Source organism: Saccoglossus kowalevskii, chromosome 5 (assembly GCF_978046115.1).
Source record: "Saccoglossus kowalevskii chromosome 5, keSacKowa6.1, whole genome shotgun sequence".
NCBI classification, from domain to species: domain Eukaryota; kingdom Metazoa; phylum Hemichordata; class Enteropneusta; family Harrimaniidae; genus Saccoglossus; species Saccoglossus kowalevskii.
This window is the reverse complement of record NC_140645.1, coordinates 3,058,525-3,073,758: the sequence shown is the minus strand read 5'-3', so window position 1 is coordinate 3,073,758 and position 15,234 is coordinate 3,058,525. Positions and strand designations below refer to the sequence as shown.

The 15,234-nt window shown below is 44.1% G+C and overlaps 2 protein-coding genes across 2 annotated transcripts in view; one reads left to right on the top strand and one right to left on the bottom strand.

Moving 5' to 3' along the window:
* LOC102800623 (cyclin-dependent kinases regulatory subunit-like) overlaps positions 1-4,547 on the bottom strand; it is a 17,369-nt gene extending 12,822 nt beyond the window's left edge. The window contains exon 1 of the mRNA XM_085499065.1: positions 4,243-4,547. The gene's annotated coding sequence lies outside the window, so the exon portion shown is untranslated. The remainder of the gene's footprint in view (positions 1-4,242) is intronic.
* Positions 4,525-15,234, top strand: part of LOC144349487 (succinate dehydrogenase cytochrome b560 subunit, mitochondrial-like) — a 24,612-nt gene continuing 13,902 nt past the window's right edge. The window contains exon 1 of the mRNA XM_085499064.1: positions 4,525-4,632. Coding sequence (XP_085355190.1) covers positions 4,616-4,632 — 17 coding nt within the window. The 5' untranslated portion in view covers positions 4,525-4,615. The remainder of the gene's footprint in view (positions 4,633-15,234) is intronic.

The window sequence follows — 15,234 nt, the reverse complement described above, 5'->3', positions numbered from 1 at the left end:
CGACGCTCACCACCATTCCGCGTTGATTAAGATATATATCTACATGATAGTTGGAGAAGAAATAATAATTTAGCTATCTTGAAAAAAACCAATGCGGTCTTGTTCTTTCCGGTATTCAGAAATTAGAACGTAATTTCAAAACAAATAGGAAAATAGAAAAATCCCAGCGCGGCTTGAGAGGGAACATATCGAAGAGTTTCTGTGCGAAAAATTAGTATAATGCGTCCACTAGAACTCGAGATCAAAGGCCTGCAGTTGCCGCGAATCGCTGTTTTGTTTAACCGAGAAAACGGCAAAAACAACTTAGCAGCAACGCTATCGTCGGCTAACTCAAAATCCGTTTGTCCCATGGATCAAAACAAACTCATAACACTTAGTCATGGTATCTGCTTGTCATAATCACGCAGATGTGTCAATATGCGTCGTCGCAATTGGTTATAAAGCACGAAATTATGCTCCTGAATCCAATAGGAAACACTGTTTCACGGCGTTACAAAGCCGTGCCAAAATGGCGTCATGATTTACATATTCATTATTAAGTTGTGGGAGGTGACACTCCTTTTCTGGAAGACTCATTACCATACATTGCCCTCCATGGAAGGTCATTCACTTGCTCCGCTGCTGAACCGATAACCGTGGCTGAACTTACCACCAGAGTCAACTACATGTAGTTTTCTTTCCAAGATTTTTGTTTTACCACGCAAGATGTCTCGACGAAGATCTGTATTATCTGATTTGAATGACAATGAGGGGGAGAGAAGTCACAGCAAATGCTGAACTGAATCGGGAAATGCGATCGCTTGGGTTTAAAGTTGTCTGTCGATCGGGCGGTGAATTTTCAGTTTGTTTGCTCCGTTATTATTTTGTACATTTGTAAAATAACCTGTTTGCCATAAATCGTGTTTTCCGTTTTTTTAGTTCCCAAAACTGTTGTGACAAAATTAGTGTGATAATTATTTTTCCATCTTCAACGCATAGTACCGGAACAACCGCTGGCGGGGACTACTGCCGGTATCTCATTGAATCCGTGAAATTATTTATTGAGAATGTGAAGATTTAGCAAAAATAAAATAGGAAAAACAGGGATGATCACGCCACAGTCACTATACTAGGCTCACACACACAGACGCGTACGTTTTCTTTTACAGCTGCTTGTCTCAGGCTTTACGTGTGGCCAAGTCCGGGACCAAGTGTTTCACTTCCGACTCATTGTGGTCGGAGTCCATAACACGTAATTTGGTCACGAAAACTAAGTCTGCCATGTGCTCAAATTTTCCACCTTCTGTTGATACCTCCATTGTCTGATCGATTAAATTGTGGAAGGTACTAACGTTAGTACTTTCCATGATTAAATTTTCATAATACGAGTAATCGCTTTACATATTGTCGACAATCTTCTCAAAATTTCCTTGGATTTGTTTTCTTTCGTCACTGTCATAGTCGACCCATAACGATTTCATAGTCGACTGCTTGAAGAGTGAGAAATTCAATGAAATTAAATTTGTGGACGATTGTAGATGGAATCCGTGTAACTTGTACCTCGGACTACTAATACTTGTATTACTAGTCTGAACTTGTTCTGAATGCAAGAGACTGTTTATATTTGCTATGGGTGGTGACTATTATGCAAATTATCTGTCAATTATGTCTTTAATAATAATAATAATAATTTTATTCAACACGAAAATCTACTACAGAGAGTAATTTTATGGTTGTAAAACAAAAACAGAAATAATACTTCACACAACTAATATCACAAATAGCACATTAAACATAAGCTAATGTTATTGTTTAGTACAAAGCAAGACGGAAGTACAGTTCAATCCACCAGAATCAGGAATAAAACATTGAATACATGTAACTAAGAATGGAGGAAAAAATACATGAAAATTAGTATAACAATAAAACTACTAAGCTACTAAATATGCCATTGCATTAAAACTACCTGCAGACTAATTTGATGGAGTTACTATGTTTCATCTCTTAAGTTCATACTTGTATGTATGAATTGTGCAGTTTCTATTCCTGCAAAGCTTGTCATAATTAATCGGAATTTTTCGTCTTCATTCATTTTCAAGAAGTCAGATTTTTTGCCCTGTATATATTTAAATAATTTATTATGGGGTATGTCATATTTACTGCATCCTATTAAGAAATGGTACTAGTCTTCAATTTTATCATCTGTGCAGAGTTTACATATTCTTTCGTTTCTAGGAATTTTCTTTTGTCTGCCAGTCTCAATGAGTAGCTGATTAATTAAAACATAGCTTTCAAAACAATGACATGTGCTTTTGTTTTTAATTAACAAAAAATTGATTTTTACACCCTATAAAAACATCCATTGCTCCCTGTGGTCCAGCATTGAAAAATACAAAAAAGTAGAATTTGGGGTTTCAAAGCAAAATCAAAGAAAGCTTAGAAAGAACTCCTGTGTGCTGAGAGTATTGAAGACACAGTAAAAATTAATTCAAAATTACTTGTACTTGAGATATTGATGGAATAGCTGAAAACTAATTATGTAAAATCAGGTAACTGATATGAACAGATTTAAGTGTAAAACTAATAAGGTCTGCACAATGTACCAAGTTTCATTGAAATGTGATTAGAACCCAAAAAATATTAATTATTATGCTAATTAGAGAGTTAATATGAACAGATTTTAACGCAAAATTAATCAGGCTGTCTATTGTCCTAGAGCATTTATGTACCAAGTTTTATTCAAATGTGATGATCAATACTTGAGATATCAGTATTAATTAATTATGTTAATTAAGTGATTAAGAAGCATACATATTTACCAAAAACTAATATGGTGTATAGTCCTAGGTTCATTGAAAGTTTCATTGAAATCCAATGAGTGGTTTGTAGACATCAGTGCAACAGCCATAGAACAGCAAAAAATTAACTAATTATGCAAAGTAGGTAATTAATAGGCACAATTATTTATTCCAAAATTAATCAGGTCTCTGCATAGTCCTAGAAAATGTCGCAAGTCTCATTGAAATGTGATGATTAGTATTTGATATATCAGGTGAAAAGCTGAAAATTAACTAATTATGCTAATAAGGTGATTAATATGCACAAATATTTACCCAAAAACTAATTAGGTCTCTGCACAGTCCTCAAGTAACTATGTACCAAGTTTCATTGATATGTGATCATTACTACTCGAAATATCAAAAGCTGAAAATTAATTAATTATGCAAATTAGGTAATTAATATGTACTGATATTACCCTTAACACTACCAGGTCTGTGCAGTGTCATATGACATCTATGTACCAAGTTTTGTTGAAATGTTATGATTAGTACTTGAGATATCAGTGGAAAAGCCGAAAATTGATTAATCATTATGTAAATTAGGTAATTAATAATATTAACAGATTTTTACCCAAAACTAATCAAATCTGCGCATTAGTTCAGAGCATCCATGTGCCAAGTTTCATTGAAATCCAATGAGTGGTTCTTCAAATATCAGTGGAACAGTCATGGAACAGCTTGAAATCAGTTAATTATCATTCAAATTAGATAATTAATATTCATAGATTTTTACCCAAAACTAATCAAATCTGCGCACTAGTTCAGAGCATCCATGTGCCAAGTTTCATCAAAATCCAATGAGTGGTTCTTCAGATATCAGTGGAACAGTCTTGGAAGAGCTAAAAATCAGCTAATTATCATGCAAATTAGGTAATTAATATTCATAGATTTTTACCAAAACCTAATCAACTCTGCGCATTATTCCAGAGCATCTATGTACCAAGTTTCACCAAAATTTGATTAGTGGTTCTTGAGATAACGGTGGAACAAAAAAAGTGACATACATACATACATACATACAGACATACAGACAGGGTAACTGCAAAGACTCCCTTTTGTGCTTCGCACACGGGAGTCAAAAACGTGTACAGCACTATAGTTGTTGCACGGTATTTGCACCATTTCCGAAACGGGTGTAAAATACTTTGTTTACACAAAATTTGAGCATAGACTTAGTGGTATTAATTGATTCATTAATTTGTTTATCTACATCTGAGCTGTTTGACATCTGAGTTCCTATCTAAATTAATATATTTACTCGCAGTTGCCATCGAAACTTCCAACCTGTGAGTACGAGTATACAGACATATGCGAGGGCGCTATAACCAACAACCATGGACACGGATACTGAAAAGTTCCGTGATCTGGAATACAACGTTGCTAGAATAAACTTGAATTGATATTATGATTAGATCAGACTTACCTTAATCACAATTATGTAATTTATGGCAGTCGAGTATACAATATTTACGAGTCACGTACGTACGTTCGATGGCATCAGAGTCGAAACTATACAAGTCGTCACGTAACCGATTGGTCGAATCTCTCTCTGCAGTCTTTCCTAAATTAACTTGCCAGCTTGCTTGCGATTGCCGATAGTTCCCAGAATTATATTAAAATTATCAGATCGCGGAACAAACAAAGTAACTGCAACTGCGTGATAATGTCGCGGAGAACATCAGGAAACAAGCCACAAACAACAATGCAAATTTCCCTCGCTTTCACACCCAATCAATTTGACCCCGAAAGTCACGCAAAGCCACGCGAGAAATTGTGAGAACCGTCAACTATTCAAGATGGCGCTTCTTGCGAGGTAAGTGCTTACGTGACCCAATAAAATCGCGGAAAACGTCGGAAAACGTGTGTTTTCGAATTTCTAATACTGCTCGATATTGAAATGTTATGTTTTAAAACAAAATAGACTTTTTGCATTTGTTGTAAATGTGTTATGTGCTGTGTAAAGTCGGCTTTTTTGTATGACCTTAGTAAAAAGGTCAATGTACCGGCGTTGCTGCTTGTCTGGAGGAACGCAGCGCTCACTTTTGCTTTAAAGTCTATTCGTATGCTCATGGCTGGCTAAATTGTCAATTTTATTATTGTATTTTCACCGAATCTTGAAAACATTGTGTTTATATCATTGGTGCTGGGAAATAGTTTGTATGTCGGCTGGCTCCCTGCTGACCCACTGCGACCTCGAACGTCTACGTGTTGAATACAAATAGCATAATCTCAACAATTCCATGGTAATAAGAATCTCTTGATGTAAAAATCGCTCACGAAGTATAATCTGCTGTATTTGTTGTACCAACATTGTATAATAGTTTTCTATATACTGTTGAAACATTATTAGTCGTTGAGTGGAAACCCCGGAAAACACTAAACCAGTTGAAAAACACTAAACCTATTGAAAAAGACTAAACCTGGGTGGGTTCTGTTTCATGTTTTCGCTTTCTTTTAATCAAATATTCACTGGACGATTATGGTACACCCATAATACACCCTTTACCTCGGGTTTAGTGTTTTTATTGTCAGGTTTAGTGTTTTTCGACAGGTTTAGTGTTTTTCGACAGGTTTAGTGTTTTCCGCTGTTTCCACTCAACGATTATTAGTCTTTATGATGGAGTGTTGAATTCAATTTATTAAAACTCCTTGGAAGAAATTAAAACTGTGGCTACATAATATAGTGAAAAAATTTACAATGTTCAAGTTACAGCATTTTGGTTCATTCGTGTTTGTAGAGAAATTTACAGCAGTTGCGTTCATGTTAGTCGGGACAAACTTGGGACCCACTTGATGGGTGCCAAAATCTGTCCCTCATTTATCGCATTCTCTAAGACAAGACGGGAACCGAGACAAAAACAACAGATTTTTTCAAGGTAGCGTAGGGGAAATAACACTGCTAAGTATTCTCGTCAGGGAAAACTATTGTTTTTAAGCTAGTCTGTGATTGGTTGCTGGCAATGTTTGGGGGATTTTGACCAATTCACTACGTTCAATTACCCGCCATAGACTCCGGTCAGTCAAAATGACTATTTTGAACTGTAGGCATTAATCAGCGATTCTGCCGGTGACGGAGAGATAGAATCCAGGTCAGGGGAAGCCCCATGACCTCAAGATTCTTTTACCCCTTATGTCACGAACCCACGTGACTGAGGCCACCTGGCAGTGCCACAGGTAGCTGTCCACCACTCTTAACTTCTCTTCGCGTGGAGTTCTGAGGCCTGAGATTTTCCTTCAGAGCCATCAAAATTGCTGAGACTGACCGCGTCACAGCAAGGTCGCGTATCCAGTAAACAAATCGGTTAGAGGAGTTGCGTGTTTTGCATGAGTGGAAAGTCCTCGTGCTCGGCTACCGGTACTTCATGTACCGGGACGTCGAGTAAGAGGCCCGACGGCGGAGGTACCGATATTTTTCTCGGTCTCCCCCGCTGATCGGAGGGCATCCTCACAGTCTGTTTTTTCAGGGGATGGTTTACCCGATTTTACGGGCTGCAGCGAGGCTGTGTCCCTAGAGGCTTTCCTCCTATGGGGCCCGTTGCGGGTCTCTTTGTGGACCCTTCCTCACACGACGCCGGGTTTGCCTCCGAGTTGAGGGCTTTGGTCGAAGGACTGTCGGGGCAATTGCGTCCCTGGCCGGGTAGATCAGACGCAGTCGGAGCGAGCTGTCTCCACTGTGTCCCCTCAGTGGGCAAGCAGGAAGAGACACGAAAGCATGTTTGCATTCAAACACGTCTCTTCCGGGGAACCCCCGTTCCCAGGCACGGCTCTCCCACTATTTTGGGGGGTGGCCGAGGCTCGGGCTAATTGCACCGGTCCTTCTCTCAGGGTTCTGCCCAGGTTGACAAGAGTGCCGGGCGCTCATTAATATTCATGAGCTAATTAACATACTTGATGTTTGTTTTGAGGTGTCAAGTCAGTGAACCCCACCAAAATCATGGTATGGCACACAAATACGCCATGAACAAAAAATAGACAACAATTGTAATGCTACTATTAACTACTTCTTATTTATTTCAGAGAAATACTTTTTTGTTACAAATATATATTAGTAGTCAGATGCTGTTATTGATTATGTATATATACTGTTGTTAGATGTAAAATAACAAACCCAAAATAAATACTGAAATGTGTTGTGTTGTCCATTTAATTATATTTTATTATTATTACTGTGTTTTTCTCTTACACAACAGGGTGGAATGAATAAATAAAATAAAACAAAATACACAAACTATTTACCTACTGTTATGTAAAATAATTAAGTTAGATAAATAAATAAATAAATAAATAAATAAATAAATACAGAAATAAATGTGTCCATAATATTATTTCATTTATAGTAAAGTTCATTTATTTCTTCAGGGAAATTCGTCGATTTTTTTTCTCTGCCCATTTTTGAACGGCGGCTTGGTAGTCATAACTGTCGACAGTTGGGCCGTCAATTGCGATCCGAACAAGATTATCCAGGCTGGTTTGGTTTAGTCGATTTCGTTGGATGGTTTTGACGAGCTTTAATTGCGAGAATGTTCTCTCGGAATCTGCAGTATGGCAAGGAAGAACTCGATATATCTTCGCAAGTTGTGTTAAAGATGGAAAGACTTGCTGTACCATGGGCGATGTGCACAGATGGTCAACAATTGCGTCAGGCTTCAAATTCATCTGCTTCAAGATGGACTCCTTAGCGTACGTAGTGAAGTGTGTCCACTGATTCACTGCGTCAGACGATACATCGCGCTGATCGGGTTTCTGTAGAAAGTGTGCTGCCAGTGTTTTCACTGCATTGGTGCCATAATCAGGTGATTGTTCAGTTTGAAGCCGATGAGGATCAAAAATGCCAAATTGCGACAGAATACCGATGTCATCAGATGGGAATCGCTTCTCCAAATTGCTGACCAATGCGTTGATGTATTTTTCACGGATCTGCTCTTTCAAATATTTTTCATCATCGGCGCGCTCTTTCACTACGATGTCAGACTTCTCGAGATTTGTGATGAATTGTGGCAATTTCTGTAAATTGTCCGCATCTACTGACTTCATCTTTTGTATAGTAGAAATCGTGGACGTCACCAGCGGTTTTAGTTGACTATATTCGAATTCCCGCGCCTGGAACGCTTTGGAAAGACGACTGACGTGGGGCAGCAAATCACACAACAGCAACATTGTTGCAATAAATCGGTAACTGGATAAGAGGTGAAAAAAACCGACAGCTTTCACGTCACCACGTTCTTCTCCCTCTCGTTCCAAACTGACCAGGATACTGACATAGCTTTCTTTCAGTCTAGTTGTCGACATCTCGATACTTAGCCACCGAGTTGAAGACGGTTGGATGGGCTTCAAAACTTTTTCTCCTAGTGCTGTTTGAACTGCATGCAGGCCAGCCATACGTACTGCACTGTTGTCATAGTAGTCGTACAACTGCCGTAGAATTGTGTGGAATTTCTTAACAAATGGAGCTGCGTTAGCTGCTTGACACGACGCAAGTTGGAGGCGGTGAGCGGAACAGTGAATGCCGATAGCAGTAGTTGCGAATTCCTGGAGTTTCTTCACAACACCGTTATTTTTTCCAGTCATTACTGCTGCGCCATCAGTGCCAATCCCAACGAGCTGGTGAGCATTAAGTTGTTTGCCTTCAATGTACTCGGCTACGTGTCCGGCGATCGTTGATGCATTGAGAGTGACGGTAGATGACGGCTGTGTGATGTCACTTGACTTCAACGGTTCTATCATTTTAAGAAATCTGACACACAGTTGCCCAGATTCATTCAAAAAACGACAGTTCAAAGTTAATTGTTCACTAACGCTGACGTCCGTCGTTTCGTCCAACATGATAGCAAAATACTCTGATTTCTTCAGTTGCTCAATAGTACTTTCTTCAATTGTGGATGATAATATTGCTAACATTTCTTGGATTGACTTGTCGCTGCAATACGTTGCATTCTTGCTGACTCGTAGATTTTCCTTCACTGACAAACCGAGTTGTGAAAGTAGATCTAGTACTGGCTCGAAGTTTGTTGTGTGCGGGATACGTTGTTTCGCCAGGAAATATAAAACGGTGAAGGCCGATGTGATGGCGTCTCTGTTGACTTCAGGTTGAATGATTTCCCCAATGTTTTGACTAGCAGCGGCTGTCAACTCAAGTTTCGTGGCATCTCGATGACCTGTTGTCTGTTCGTGCTCCTTGACAGTGCACAGTCTGATACGTCTGGATGGGGTTTTATTCCATGTATCTCGATCGTATGGACACATGTTGTACTTCTGACACAATTTGCAGTACATTCCCTCGCCAGGAATAAAATAAAGCCAGTCACGACCTCTGACCCACTCGTTTCGAAAACTTGAAGCTTGTTTACGCCGAGTAGGAGTCACAGATTTTTCACTGGCATCGTCGACTTTAGACTTTTTCTGCACTGGAAATTTGTTTTCGTCTTGGTCGACATTCTTGCGTTTACTCGAGGTTATAAATTTCAGCATAGTGTAAAGTTCAGCGTAATAGATTGCATCGGTAGATAAACAGTGTACTCTCGTGCTAGGCAGTGGAGGTTCTGATGATGTATCTTTCGTCTAACTTTTATGCACAGCATTTCATTTGCTGGCATTTTCACAGCTCGAATTTTTACTTCAATCACAGTGAAGTTTTAAATTCACGTGATCAGTCAGTCTCGACTTGGTGTGATCAAAAACTCAACGACCGGCAATCAACGTTTCACACTTCCATTGTTTGAATGACAGCTCACAAGTAGCGGCGAGCTCTGATCACTTGTCCTGGTAAAGGCGTGATATTTTTGCCGTCAGAACAATCACCGATCGCTAAAGAGGTGTCGAAACACCATAATAGAGAGTATAGCAACCCTATTCATTGATTTGGTCTTAACCAAAATCTAGACACCGGACGTCTGCAACGTGATCGCGTACCACCCAACCCAACATAAATGCGTACATTTCCAGTAAACAATAGTGCCGGTCGGCAACTTTTTGTGCCGGCTTTTTTATTCGAGTGCCGGACGACACCGTCCGGCGCCGTCCGGCGTGGGCAGAACCCTGTTCTCTGGATCCTGGGGCACTGAATGCCAAAGAGGTGCTGGCAGCCAAGTCTCCGATCTCGGGGCAGGGCTTTCAGGGCAAGGCACACGTTGCCCCCCCCCTACTTTTCAGCCAGCTAGGGTTCGTCATGCGGTAACGGTAACAAATTTTTCCTTGTGTCCGGTCTCCGCTGTGGGTTTTGACTCCCTTCTTACCGACCCACAGGCGTCCCCAGAGGGAACCGACCCTGTCATGAGACGCACAGTCGAACACGCTCCCTCTCACATATTTAAAGTGAAAGGAGATGCAGTTCGCTCGCGTCGGATACAGCCGGTACTCCGGGCGGTCCCTCAGAGTCTTCCATCTGTACATGTATGACTCGGTGAGCCACGCTTTTGGGGTGAGGCGGAGTATCATCGATCCCTGTAATACGATGTATATACCCCCACCCTTGATCCTAAAGTGACCACCTAAGGTTGCTTCAACGCTTATGGGATCACAGCCGTCGGGATCCAAAGCAATCCCGTCGGCAAGTTTCTCCCTGTCCGCCTGAGTGCGAAGTGGGGCGCAGAGCACGCAAACAGTGTTGATGGGCGGCGTTGGTCAGCCGCGGAGGATGTAATGCTTAAGGCCCCCGGGTGGGGATAACATTAGGCAACACTTCCCACTGGACCAATCGCTACCCGGTCGGTGTATTTCGGGATCAGACCCCATAGCATGGGATGAGACCAAAACACCCCCAACCGGATTCCAAGGCTCCTTCCCCAGACCCCGGTCCCACGAATTTGGCAAACCGGGCAAAGGGGGATAGCCGCGTTCCATGGGTGTCTTTGCCAATTGAAGACGACCCATCCAGCCCTGAGGGCAGAGTTGCTTGAGCACATTATTATGCGTGACCAGCACTCTCTTGGCCAGGGCCACTACCGTGCTACGAGACGCGGCCTTAGATGCATGTGTTTTCGCCGACAAGCTGAGCCGGGGTATGTCCCCACCTCAGAGAGAGAGACTGGACATCCTCCACCCTCTTTGTTCAGGGAATGGTGGGTACAGTCTCGGAGCTTCGGAGTGCAATGAACCAGAGGGTTCAGATCGAATCGGCTAGCCAGTTGGTCCTGCCATGGGCAAACAGAGGGCACCCCAAGCACAGAAAACACAACGCCCTAGGGCGTCGTCTGCTAGCCAGAGTCAGCCAGGAGGCAAGCACCGTGTTCGGTGAATGGCCAGGTCACAACTTAGTGACTACTTCAGGCCTTGGGGAACTCACCTCATGGGGGAAGGGAGTACCCCCCCCCCTCGCAACTGCCGAACACATGGCCACATATCCCTGTCGTACACAGATTGCGCCGGTGTAGTCCGGTTTGGCGACGGCGGGTGACCGATACCTGAACCTTCCCAGGTGGTGACATCCGTTTACGGCATACCGCTGAAATCTCCATTTCCCCCTGTCAGTGTCTCCCCTCTTGGGCACTGCCAGGGGGCTCCCGCAAGGTGGAAGCAATCAGACAGGAAGTAGCAGTTTGCTGGGGAAAGACACCATACACAGGGTACATCAGCCGGAACTAAGGCCAGGCTTCTACCCAAATGTGTTCATAGTACCAAATCTACAAGTGGCAGGCGTCCAGTTTTGGACCTAGGCAGACTGAATCAGTACGTGCTCCTCGATCGGTTCCACATGGAGACACCATTCAGGCTTCTTCTCTCCATCCACCATTTTGACTGGCTATCCCCGCTAGACTTAAGCGGAGCCTACCTGCACGTACCGATGCACCCAGCGAGTTGCCATCTCCTTCGAATCGCCCAGCTGGGCCAAGTATTCGAATTTCGGGTGCCCCCCATTCGGGTTAGGCACAGCGCCCTACATGTTCGCCAGAGTGATGAAACAGGTAGTGCTGCTGTTTCACCAGATGTCGGTACACCTCAATCCGTACCCAGACTTCCGGTTACCAACAACCCCAGCAAGGGGTAATAGCCAAACACGTCCGGCTAACACAGGATTTACTTCACCAGTTGGGCTCGTTAGTAAATCGACAAGTCCCACCTCGACCCAACACGCAGTTGGTGTCCCTGGGCATGGAGTTTTGACACAGAGGTAAGCTTGGCTTAGCTATTTCAAGCTTATTGCTTAGCGCTAAGCAGCCTAGCCGAATGCCTAGTCAGCGTTCCCTCGGTGTCCCTCCGTGAACTAATACGGATCATCCAAATGATGACCTCGATTCGAAGGGTCGTTCCCCAGGCCGCACTACGCAGCAGCCCGGTATAACGCCGAGCTCTCCTATGGGGAACTAGATAGGCGGGTTTCGATCTCGGACCAAGTGAAGGAAGCCCTGTCCTGGTGGTCGTCACTGGCCAACCTCGGACAGGGGAGTCCCTTGGGCCCGCTCGCCGCAGGTATGACTCTGGTAACAGATACCTCCCCCAGGGTTGGGGAGCGCATCTATTGGGCCAACAAGCCCAAGGATATGGCCCGCATTAGTTTCGGGACTACCATATCAACCGGCTCGAACTGAGAGCAGTGTACTTGGCACTACCACGCTTTCTATCCGTAGTTCGAGACCACAGAGTCCTGCTCCGCACAGGCAACGCAGCGGTGGTCTCCTTCAAGAAGGGGGGGACGCATTCCCCATCGTTGTCAGTCCTGGCGGAGCAAAATCCTCCTTTGGTGCCTGGAATACAATGTGGAGCTAACCACACACCACCTTCCAGGGGTGAGGAACAGTCTGGCGACGCCCTTTTAGGGCGGCTCAGTCTCCAGAACACTGAGTGGCTGATACCCAAGTGGGTAGCCTCCAGGCTGTTTCGGCTGTGGGACGGTCCAAGGTTGGACCGTTTTGCCGCACCCCGGAACACCAAGCTCCCGATGTACGTAACGCTCCTGCTGATCTCAGGAGCCTGGGCCAGGGTCGCTTTGCTAGCCCTGTGGACTCGCTTAGTTGTGTACGCCTTTCCTCCCTTCCCGCTAGTTCACCGGGCACCTGAGAAAACTTCGACAGGTGCACATCCGCATATTATCATGGTTTGCACCCAATTGGCCAAGCAAGGCCTAGTTTCCACTTCTGTTGAAAATGCTAGTCGAAGCGCCAGCAGTGCTTCCAGACTTACCGGACCTGCCGTCCCAACCAGACGGCGCACTACCAACGAGCCCAGCAGGTATCACTTACATGCATAGAGGCTCCCAGTAGATACGAAAGCCTTATCTGAACGGGCTGCCAACGTCCTGGCCAGGGCGAACAGGGATTCCACCTACGCAGCCTACATTTCTAGGCTGCAAGCATATACTGATTGGTGTAGCAGAAGGGAGATTGATCCATACCATCCCTCTATTGGCCAGGTAGCAGGCTCCTTCGTCCACCTGTTTGAGGAAGTGGGTTTGTCCTATGCAGCGAGCGTTGGCTACAGGTCGGTCTTGTCCCCCACCACTCAGAATGTACGGGAACAAGACTAGCCGATTGTCCTATTATTAGGAGACTATTTACTGCTTTCCAGACGCCAAAACCCCATACAAGGGAGCCGCCCAATCAGCATCACTCAAATTTTTGTCGTGGAAAATAGTCTTCCTACTGGCCCTCGCCTCAGGTAGGCGCCGGTCAGAGCTAGGCGTGCACTGTCCTTCGCGGACGGTTGTGCCGCTTTTATGGACGATCAAGTTGTACTAAAGATACGAATTGGGTGTCTCGCCAAGAACCAAATCCCAGGACACGATCCTCAACCGATTGTCGTCCCCCGGCTGGCAAATATTGTCGGTCCGGAGGATCAGGAGGAATTGCTTCTCTGCCCGGTCCGAGCGCTGAGTTGCTACGAGAACCGTACCAGGTTTTCTAGACGGGGAACCAAACACGTGTTTTTGTGTTACGGCCCTGGCAAACAGGATAAGCCGGCTTCCCCGACTTCCGTCTCCAGGTGGATTACTGCGACTTTACTGGAGGTCTATATTACACTATCCTCCTCAACGTAGACCTTGCAGAGACACCAAGTACGAAAACATGAGGTCCGTGCGATTGCTAACTCGCTAGCGCTAGCGTCGGGTGCCCCCCTCAAGCACATTCTGAGGGCAGGTTCTGGAGAACGCAGAACGTCTTCATCAACTACTACCTAAGAGACACCCAATCTATTGAGCAGGGTCTCTTCAGGTTAGGCCCTGTCGTAGCGGGTCAGGCCTTGTTTGCTGACCCAGCCCGTACGGCCGCAGGGGCCTCTGCACATAGGCGATAAGTAAGTCTCGGCATTTTTGCGGGCAGATTGTCTGTTCCACGAGCACTTCCTGGAAGCTCCCAGGTTTCGCTTCTCTCGACCTACGCCCTCATGCGAACTGTTTCGGTCCTGCTTCAAGCTTATCACCCCCGAATTCGGCTTCGGTCTAGCTTTCTCGGGCACACCAAACCCTGTCACCACAGCAGCATTGGCTTCTTGCTTTGGGGACAGCACAGGCAAGGTAAGACACCACCCTTCTTGGGTCTTAACTTAGGTTTTTTGGGTTTGTTTTCATCCCGGACTGGGGAAAAGTCTTTCATCGTTCTCCTTTTTTTTCTGTTTGCTCGGAAAAACCCGCCACCTATCGGTGTCTGACTCTGCCTACAGTTCAAAATAGTCATTTTGACTGACTGGAGTCTATGGTGGGTAATTGAACGTAGTGAATTTAGGCGAGGGTTCTCTGAACCCACCTATTCATAGTTCATACCCACCATAGACTTCGGGATCCCCCCAACCTCCCCATTCTTTCCGTCGCATTGGTCTAAGTCCTCGAGGCGGAGAGAAAGGAACCAGAGTGATAAACGGCTACCTGTGGCACTGCCAGGTGGCCTTGGTCATGTGGGTTCATGACGTAAGGGGTAAAAGAATCGTGAGGTCATGGGGCTTCCCCTGACCTGGATTCTATCTCTCCGTCACCGGCAGAATCGCTGGTTAATGCCTACAGTTCAAAATAGTCATTTTGACTGACCGGAGTCTATGGTGGGTATGAACTATGTGAATAGGCGGGTTCAGAGAACCTTCGCCTAAGTTTGTGACAAAGGCTTGACTTTAGAGAATGTTATTTGACTCCAACATGGTAGATGATACACATATGATGATAATAATTAAAATTAGGAACTTCTTTCAATTGTTTAAAATTGACTTCATAAAATAGTTTACTATTGTGCCATGAACAAATCTTTCACAAGCACAGACCATAGAAAAGGTCTATGTCACTGTCACAAGTTATGCATGTCAAATTCTGACCTTAGAAAAGGTCTATGTCACTGTCACAAGTTATGCATGTCAAATTCTGACCTTAGAAAAGGTCTATGTCACTGTCACAAGTTATGCATGTCAAATTCTGATCTACTTTATCACTCGGCAAATGAAAAATTAGATTCATCCCCATAGCGAAAATAAATTCTTAAAATTTAGAGTTGTGGTAATA